This window comes from Rattus norvegicus, chromosome 5 (assembly GCF_021556685.1).
Source record: "Rattus norvegicus strain SHRSP/BbbUtx chromosome 5, alternate assembly SHRSP_T2T, whole genome shotgun sequence".
In the NCBI taxonomy this organism is placed as follows: domain Eukaryota; kingdom Metazoa; phylum Chordata; class Mammalia; order Rodentia; family Muridae; genus Rattus; species Rattus norvegicus.
The window spans coordinates 172496128-172504611 of NC_141538.1; the positions used below are offsets into that span (position 1 = coordinate 172496128).

At 46.7% G+C, this 8484-nt stretch overlaps 1 protein-coding gene across 11 annotated transcripts; it reads left to right on the forward strand.

Moving 5' to 3' along the window:
- Nucleotides 1-4978: 4978 nt before the first annotated feature.
- On the forward strand, nucleotides 4979-6725 carry Aurkaip1 (aurora kinase A interacting protein 1). Of its 11 annotated transcripts, NM_001436378.1 has the most exons (5): nucleotides 5290-5380; nucleotides 5646-5733; nucleotides 6001-6105; nucleotides 6266-6446; nucleotides 6544-6725. In NM_001436378.1, the coding sequence occupies exons 1-5, from the start codon at nucleotides 5374-5376 to the stop codon at nucleotides 6643-6645; spliced, it is 483 nt and encodes a 160-aa protein (NP_001423307.1). In that variant the 5' UTR covers nucleotides 5290-5373; the 3' UTR covers nucleotides 6646-6725. The 11 variants fall into 11 exon arrangements, with proteins under 11 accessions (NP_001423305.1, NP_001423302.1, NP_001423304.1 ...); NM_001436376.1 differs by lacking the exon at nucleotides 5290-5380 and adding an exon at nucleotides 4979-5287 and having other exon boundaries at nucleotides 5537-5733; nucleotides 6001-6446; NM_001436373.1 differs by lacking the exon at nucleotides 5290-5380 and adding an exon at nucleotides 4979-5287 and having other exon boundaries at nucleotides 6001-6446.
- Nucleotides 6726-8484: the final 1759 nt, after the last annotated feature.

Here is an 8484-nt window from a genome sequence, read left to right on the forward strand (position 1 = left end):
GTTTTGTGTTAGGATGTTTCATTCCAGCACTCAAGAGGGAGACTAAGGCAGTTGGAGGCCAATGTGGTCTCTGTGGTGAGTTCTAGGCTAGTACATAGAGAGACCCTGTCTCAAAAAGTGTGGTTGAGGAATGTAGCTTAGTTGAATGTATTGGGAAATTTAATAGAGCCATTGTACCTAGCATAAACTCCGTAACCCTAACCCTGAGTGATGGTGTACCTAGGCTTTGAAATAATCTTTGTTAGAAAAAAAAAAAATCAGTGTAGGCTTTTTATCAGTAAGAGATTATTTCTATGAGCCATCACCTTAGCAGCCACATTATTTATTAAGCTAATAACCTGCTCTATTCCAGATGTTAAATTTTGTAGAATTTAACCAAGAGTTTCCAGAAAACAACCCAAAGAGCAGAGACAGGTCCTCAGTGTATAAACAGATAAAAGTGTATCCAATGTTATAGTGCAAAATTATGAATTCTGTTCTTTCAGTTTACTATGAAAATTAAACATTCAATTAAGTATTTTTTTTTTTTATTTTGGTTCTTTTTTTCGGAGCTGGGGACCGAACCCAGGGCCTTGCGCTTCCTAGGCAAGCGCTCTACCACTGAGCTAAATCCCCAACCCCTCAATTAAGTATTAATTAGATGACCATCGTGTAATGAATGACTAACACCTGTGGAAATTTAAGTGTTGACTTAGTACTAACTATATCCCTGTTTTGATCGTTTCTATAGTAGAGGCTAGGCTTGTTTTAATTTTTTTTTTCCCCTTGAAGGGATCATTGATAGTGAGTTAAACAAAATCAAACAAATAACAAAATTCTAAGTTTTGGTCCAGCTGTATTAGCTCATGCTGCAACAGTGGAGCCTCTCCTGTCATTCCTTGGAACTCTGTGCTCTGCGATGGTGGGCCCTGGGCAAAAAGGCCTCGACAAGCAGCTCACAGCCAGAGAGCCTTGCATTCCAGCTGCCATCCATTCCATCCAATCTTTTGGAATAATTCTGAGTATTATTTACAAATAATACTTACATAGGGTGAATATCTTCCGTATTGTCACTGGTGCTGCCTTAACTCACTTCAGAGCTGTCATTTCTGTAGGTTTCCAACTAATCTGACATAATAACCTTGAGGATATTGGTTTTTTTGTAGGCATTTGCTGCATACTGAATGGAAACACTTGAGGCGGTGTCTTTATGACCTTAGGAAACCATTTCTCAGTTCCTTCATAAGGATCCTCTCTATAGGTCCCTGATTAGAAAATGCTACCAGGAAGATCCTTTTTCCTTCTTTAATTCTACCCTCTGGAGCCTCTCTACTTGCACCTGTAACTTTTATGATTGTGCAGTTTCCATTTTTCCCTTTTCTAAGTCTGTGTCCATGTAACAGAGGAGAAGGTGCATCTCTAGCTTCTGGACCCTCTTCATGTCTTCTTCCAAAGCGAAGCTTTGTTTTCTTTGTTTTGTTTTGATGTGTGTGAGTGCTCTATCTGCATGAACACCTACATGCCAAGGGTTAGGGCAACAGAGTCCAGTATAGATGGTTGTGAGCTACCAATAGGGTTGCTGGGAATTGAACTCAGGACTCCTACAACTGCAGACAATGATCTTAACAGCTGAGCCATCTCTCCAGCCCCAAAACATTTTTATCTTCCTTTAGACAACATTCTTCTCTGCAGACTGAAATTCCTGTCCAGAACGTTGTTGTTCTTATTTCCCTGTTCCACATCTAATAGAACTTTCCCTGACTCTTCACTCTGCAGCAGGTCCAAAGCATTGGAAATTAATTCACACAAACCTTTAGGTATATATAGTTTCTCCTCTTTGATCTCACCTCAAAGCTCTCAATACTTGTTTCCACACTGTCAATTTTAATTGAATGTGAGTTGCCTGAAACCAGTAGCAGTGCCACTTGATTAGTACTAAAAGCTCCATAAGCTATTTATCTTTGACTTTACTCCATTTCCTTTTAACAAGCATTTTAGCAACTGCACAGAGTGCCCCTCCAGAGATGGGAAATTCCCCCATATTCCTACCAAATCCTGGAGTCTCGCTTACCTGTGAGTGTGCTTTATTTACCTCCAGTCCTGGAATATTCTGGTCCTCTCTTTTCTTCAAACCCCACATACACATTGGGCACCAAATGCTGATACACTGTTTCACATGGGATGATTAAAGAGAGAAGAGAAAGATGTAATGAAGTCTTGAAGCAGCAGGGCGGTCAGCCTCTGGACTGAACCCTAGAACAGCCTCTGCAGAAGTGTTTTTATTGATTGTTACATAAAAGGTATCTTTAGCAAGTCAAACGAATACCAGATCCTTTTTATCTGATCTGAAGGAGCACATTATCTAAGCAATTACCAACCATTACAAGGTTTTCTGGTTTGCCAGAAATGTCTTGCTACTGAAGTCATGCAAAGGTTTTGAGTCTTCTGTAGGAAAAGCAACTCCATAAATCTCAGATAACAATCACTGATTATTTATAAGCGGTTACTTCAAAGTCTAGGTATGCCATCCCTCAGAGTTTATGTCAAGTACAATGGCTTTATTAAATTTTCACCTATAGGTTGGAGATTTAGCTCAGTGGTAGAGGTCCCCAGCTTCAGGAAAAAAAAAATTTTTTTTTCACCTATAGTTGCATGCTTGCCTAACTTGTACAAACCCCTGAGCTTTAATCCCAGCACGGCATAAGCCAGGTATGGTGGTGCATAGTTATAATTCTAGCACTTTGGAGTCATAGGCAGGAGTGTCAATAGTATAGGCTTATCCTGAGCCTATACTATTTGATACTGACTGGGTCACTTGAAAAAAAACTTATGTCAAATAATAAGGGCTAGAGAGAAGGCTTGATGTCTCTCTCCCAGAGGATCCAAGCCTTTAGTTCCTAGACCCACACTGTAAGGCTCACAACTCTTGTTCCAGGGGATCCAATGCCCCTTTCAGGCCTCCATTGACACCAGCCACGAACTTGGCAAAACACATACAATGAACAGATCTCGTAAATTTAAAAACAGTAAAAAATAAAAAATGGACAATGTTCAACAAGCTTCACAACTAACCGTCGTGTTAGGATAAGACGTGCTGGCTCACTCAAGCCCTCCACCATCAGGCTTAAGTAAGGCAGGTACCCTGTCTGGTACAAACCAGTCAGCATTTGGCTTCTGTGACCCAATACTAGGGCTCCTCCACTAGGCTGCAACAGGTAAGCCCCAGTGTGGGGCTGCCTTTGGCCATCAACACTTTTAAATTCATCTTTATACTCTAAAGAAGACAACACCTAGACCCTCCCCTCAAATCTTCTATCAGTGATCTTTCTTTTTTTTATTTTAGACAGGGATTTACTATGTAGACCAGGGTAGCCTTCTGATCGGGAACAGACTAAAACCCTCTGGAAGAGTAGGGAGTACTCTTGACCACCCAGCCATCCCTTCAGCACCAGCAGTGCCCTTTTCCTCAGGTCTTTATAAAGGATTGATCCTGGCAGTTCCAGATCTGCCTTGGCAAGGTTAGCTTACAGTAGCAGTACAATGTCACAGTGTCACAGCTGTGTACCCATGTTTTATTGTCACTATGGCCAAGCAGCTACCCAGCCCTGTTAGGCATGTGCTGTTTTGGCCTGGAGCCTGTTGAGATATAGGGCTGGCCTCAAACTCAACCGAAATCTATCTGCCTCTGCCTCTGCCTCAAGTGCTGGGATTAAAGGCATGAGCCACCACCACCCAGCAAAATATAGGGATCTTAACAAGGTTAACTTTACTCATCTCCTGGAAGACCAGAAACTTGCTAGTTCTGGGATTGTGTAAGGAGAATGCTCTGGTTGATCTGTTTACAAAACAGTTTCCACTTGGCCTTTCTCTTATTGGTCCCTGACTCTACAAAGCCCTGTCTGGGCTTGTTGTGAACATGACCACCTCTCCAATGGATTTATTCATTTCCTTGGATTTTTTTTTTTTTAATCTAACTAGGTAAGAGTCCAGGGAGAGAAACATCATTAAATAAAAGCTGAAAAGCTGGCCGGGGTTGGGGATTTAGCTCAGTGGAAGGCCCTGGGATCGGTCCTCAGCTCCGATAAAATAAAATAAAATAAAATAAAATCTGGCCATATTGAGATCCGGGAGCACCAAGGTGAAGGCTAGAATCTAGAGGGCACCATTAAACCCAGGGGGAGAGTCTGTGAATTGAAGATAAGAGACTAATGTGCATGAACCTTCCTGTTTAGGTCAGTACAGTGGATGGCTCCGTGGGTTAAGTGCTTGCCACATAAGCCTGACAACTTGAATCAGATCCCCAGAAGAGAACCAACTCCACACAGTTGTTCTCTGACCTCTACATGTGTGTTATGGCATATGCACTTGCATATTGTGCCTCCCCTCTCAAAACACCATGTCTTTTCCAAGATAAATATCTGCAGCATCACCTCTGAAAGGTAGGGTACGTGCAGCATCACTTGGTGACCTCGGTTACAGAGCTGGGACTAGAGCCCGCAATGTCTGCCTTCCTATTGGCTTATGTAACTTTTAGCTAGGTTAATAATATCTGGGAATGAGAGCGATACTTGGCCACTTTCTGCTAAGAATCCCCAGAAATCCCTCATGCAAAGCATAAGTAGTTCCTCAAATGGAGAACCCTAGTCTTGCACGTACCCTAAAGCTGACACCCCTGTCCATCAGAGCCGGCAGGACTTTCTGGTCCACACGGAGGTGCAGTATGGATTGCTAGGCTCTTGCCAAGGGAAGCAACACCCATATTCTGAAGAAGCTGCTTTTAAGGTTTTGGATAAAAATTAACGTGTGAGGATTTAAAATTTTTCCCCAAGGCACACTAAAGAATTTAGGATCTCTTGCGATCCTAAATTAGCGGGGAGAAGTGGTTGTCAGGTGAAAGGGGCAGGACCGCCGAGCAGGAACAGGACAGAGTTCCAGAGACCTCATAGGACCACAGGACTATTTTTTAAACGACCTACTCCCAACAGGAGGCGTTCCGCACGTCACTTCCGCAGGTACCCGGAAGCTAACTGGCTTGGGTGAAAGGAAACAACGAAGAAAAGAAATACTGTTAAAGGCCACGTGTACGCAGAGAGCACTATCCGGGATCGTGGGTGCATGTAGGGCTTGGTTGTTTTTTATCTGGAAACAGCGGCTGAGGGAGCGTTCCCTCTAACCGGAACCGATCGCTTGAGGGCACTCAAAGAACGTGTTAGGACAGAATCGGGCGCCAGAGGGCGCTGGGTAGGATCAGCAGCCGGAAATGATCAAGGACAGAGGAGAAATGGTCAGCCCTAACTTCCGGGATTCGGTAGGCCGTTCGGAAGCTTGAGGAAGCTTGAGAGCCTGTTGGGGAGCTTAAAAGATGAGAGGCTGCGGGGCTCGGTTGACCTGCGTATGTTTGGTGCGTGCGAGCTCGATATTGTCCTGCGCTTTGGGTTTCGGTGCCTGAGCAGAAACAGTGGGTGGATGGCTTACAGGGATCACGTTGGTGGAGTTAAGTAGGGACAGAATTTAAGCTAAGAGCGACTTTTGAAGATGTCTCCTCATTGCTGGTCAGGGGGACCCAGGGTGATGGGATATGTGAGGCGTGTGGCCTGGCCAATCGGCGACGGCTGAGAGCACAGCCCACCGCCGCAGCGTGACCTCAACCGGTACCTGTATTCTAGCTTTGAGCACTGCGGCCCGACCAACAGCTCACCATGTTCCTGGCGCGCCTGACTTCACAGCTGGTCAGGAGTGTTGTTCCCTGGGCAGGTAAGAGGCCCTTGGACACCTAGGTTGGGGATGGGAATCATAGCGGCCCAGCTCACCTTCAGTAGTCTTATGTCGTTACTGGAAATAAGAGCCTGACCACAAACTTTCCTGAGAACTTCCATGCACTATGTAAGGGTACATCACAGTTTCAGCCCGAAGAATAAGGTGCAGGACTTCCCGTTTGCGTGTATGTGTTGCCCAACCTGGGTAGTAGTGGTGTTCTGATCTAGTGTGATCTCACTAGTAGCAACTGTATTGTTTCCCCAGGTTTCAGTCGTTCCTGGCCTGGCTCTGGGGTGATTGGCAGCCATGCTTTTCGACCCCTTTACAGTTTGCAGCCTGCAAGCCCAAGTCGGGCTGCCTCCCTCCCTGGTAAGAGGGCCCAGTTAGAGCTTGAAGAGTTCCTGGTCCCCAGGAAGATGGCCATCAGTCCTCTAGAGAGCTGGCTGACTGTTCAATACCTGTTGCCCAGACTGAATGTTGAGGTCCCAGTGACTCTGGCTCCCTCCCAATTCTACAAATGTCCACCTAGCCAGGGGGAGGAGGAAGCCAAACAGGGAGACAGGGAAGTCTGGGATGCCACTCCAATGCAGTGCAAAAATGTGCTGAAGATCCGAAGGCGGAAGATGAACCACCACAAGTACCGTAAACTGATCAAGAGGACACGGTTTCTACGACGTAAAGTCCGGGAAGGACGTTTGAAAAGGAAGCAGGTGAATGGGGGCTCGCCCTTGGACCTAGGTGGACAGCGGTTAAGGGTGTTTGGCTTTGCTCAGCATAATACATTGGTTGTCTCCTCTGCCCTTGCAGATCAAGTTTGAGAAAGACTTGAAGCGCATCTGGCTGAAGGCAGGCCTGAAGGAAGCCCCTGAGAACTGGCAGACCCCAAAGATCTACATGAAGAACAAATAAGTCTAGGTTCCCGTCCCTCTGGCCCTCTCACCGCCGCTACCCACCTTTTATAATAAACGTTGGAAGGACTCATTATTCTAGGCTGGCCTAGAGTTTCTCTGGCTTGGTGTGAGATCTCTTCAGACTCTGTCATAGGAATATGACAGACTTCTGTCATAGGAACCCAGGGCCCAAGAGTGCCTAGTGGTCCCTGACCTCCAGCCTGACTGATCTGCCTTCTGACGTGACGGCCTCCTTCAGAGACGTGTGCTCTGGGATCATCGTGGACAGCTCCAGGGAGGTTAGCTTCAACATGAATACTGATGGTAGAGCGGCCTGGGTGGCCTGGAGCTGAGGGGTACGTGGGTTAAGGGGAGTGGTGAGGTGAGAGATGAGCTGTGAGGACTCAGGAGGGAAGCAGGAAAAGGAAGCCCAGTCTCGAGAGATGGCACATGGTCCTCTCTGGTTAAGGAGCCCTTTTAGTTGCCTTATTGGCTGGGATGGTCTCATCTTGCCACAGAGACAGCATTGGCGTGAGTTGCCAGCTTTTCCAGACGTGGAGGCCTCCCCTTGTTCCCTCGGCCCTCTGTGTTCTGGAGTCCTCAGTGTCGGTGGGGGCACTAGTCAGGAAGGTTACCTGGGTGGTATGTTTTGGTAAGTTCAGCGTTGACGGCTTTCTAAGGAAGGTGCTGTTTTAGAGTCTCAGCTTGAGGTAGAGACCCTCATGACTCCAGTATTCCTGTATACATTCAAGAGGAATGTATACAGAGTATATTCAAGAGGAATGTATGCTCTGAACAGTTGAGGGCCTGGAAGGACCCTGTGCTTGTACACCAAGGTATGAGGGAGCTAGGCATAAGCTTGGGAAACTGAGCAGTGCATCTGTTGTTAGGCCATGTGGGCCCTCATGTACCCTGTTCTCCGATAGCAGCTGAATTAACAAATCTAGGCTAGACTAGATGATATTGATAACCAGATGTTCTTTGGGCTCCAACTGGGCCCCTGACCGGTGAATGAAATCAGTAAAAAGGTTTCTAAAGGCCTGGTCCCAAAAGGGCCTTGTGCTCTCTGCTGAAAGATTGAAGCTGATTGGATGGAGCACTAAAATCCTCTACTGTAGTTGTGCTTCTACTAGTGACCATAAGGGGGCAGCAGCCAGGCTCTTGGCCTCCCACAGACCCTGGCAGAGGACCAGAGCAGCTGGCTGAAAGCTCCTTTCAGGACTCCCCAGCTGTGGTACTCTTTCTGAGCCTGGACCTCCTGTGGTGACTAGAACAGAGGTCCTAGGGCCAGGACCTCAAAGATGGAGCCTTGCTGAAGTGGGACGTGCTCTCTCTGATCCAGTTCCGGCCAAGTCTCACTGTGTAGCTCCCTGCATTCTGCTGGCACTTTTGGCTGCCCACAGCTGCTCCTGGTATTTCCTTCCAGCCCTGCCCAGAAGCTGCCCTGTGGCTCACCCCACACTTCCCTTTTAGAGGAAAAATGGGGTTTTGATTTTCTTGTCTGGAGCTAAGCTTCCAGATTTTAGAAGAGAGTGCTCTGGGATCACCATGAACAGCTCCAGGAAGGTGGGCTTCATTGTGAATACTGATGGTAGAGTGGCCTGGGTGGCCCAGGCCCAGGAGTTTCAGCTACCATGCTGGCTTCCAGCCAGGGTATCAGCTGGAATCCAAAGAAGAGGCTCGGGGCTACTTCACCTCATGGTTCCTACAGGATAATAGGCGGATTTTGTTTTGTTTTTGGAAACAGGGTCTCTGTAGTCTTGGCTGTCCTATGTAAACTAGGCTAGCCTCAAACTCAGATCATCATGACTTGGCCTCCCAAGTGCTAGGATTAAAGCCATGTACCATTCTGTCTGCC

Excerpts from the sequence above, each read along its gene's own strand:
- Aurkaip1 (NM_001436377.1), top strand. Across the intron at positions 5,734-6,007 it reads GAGTGTTGTTCCCTGGGCAG|TCGTTCCTGGCCTGGCTCTG; the intron begins GTAAGAGGCCCT and ends CCCAGGTTTCAG. Across the intron at positions 6,447-6,543 it reads GACGTTTGAAAAGGAAGCAG|ATCAAGTTTGAGAAAGACTT; the intron begins GTGAATGGGGGC and ends CTGCCCTTGCAG.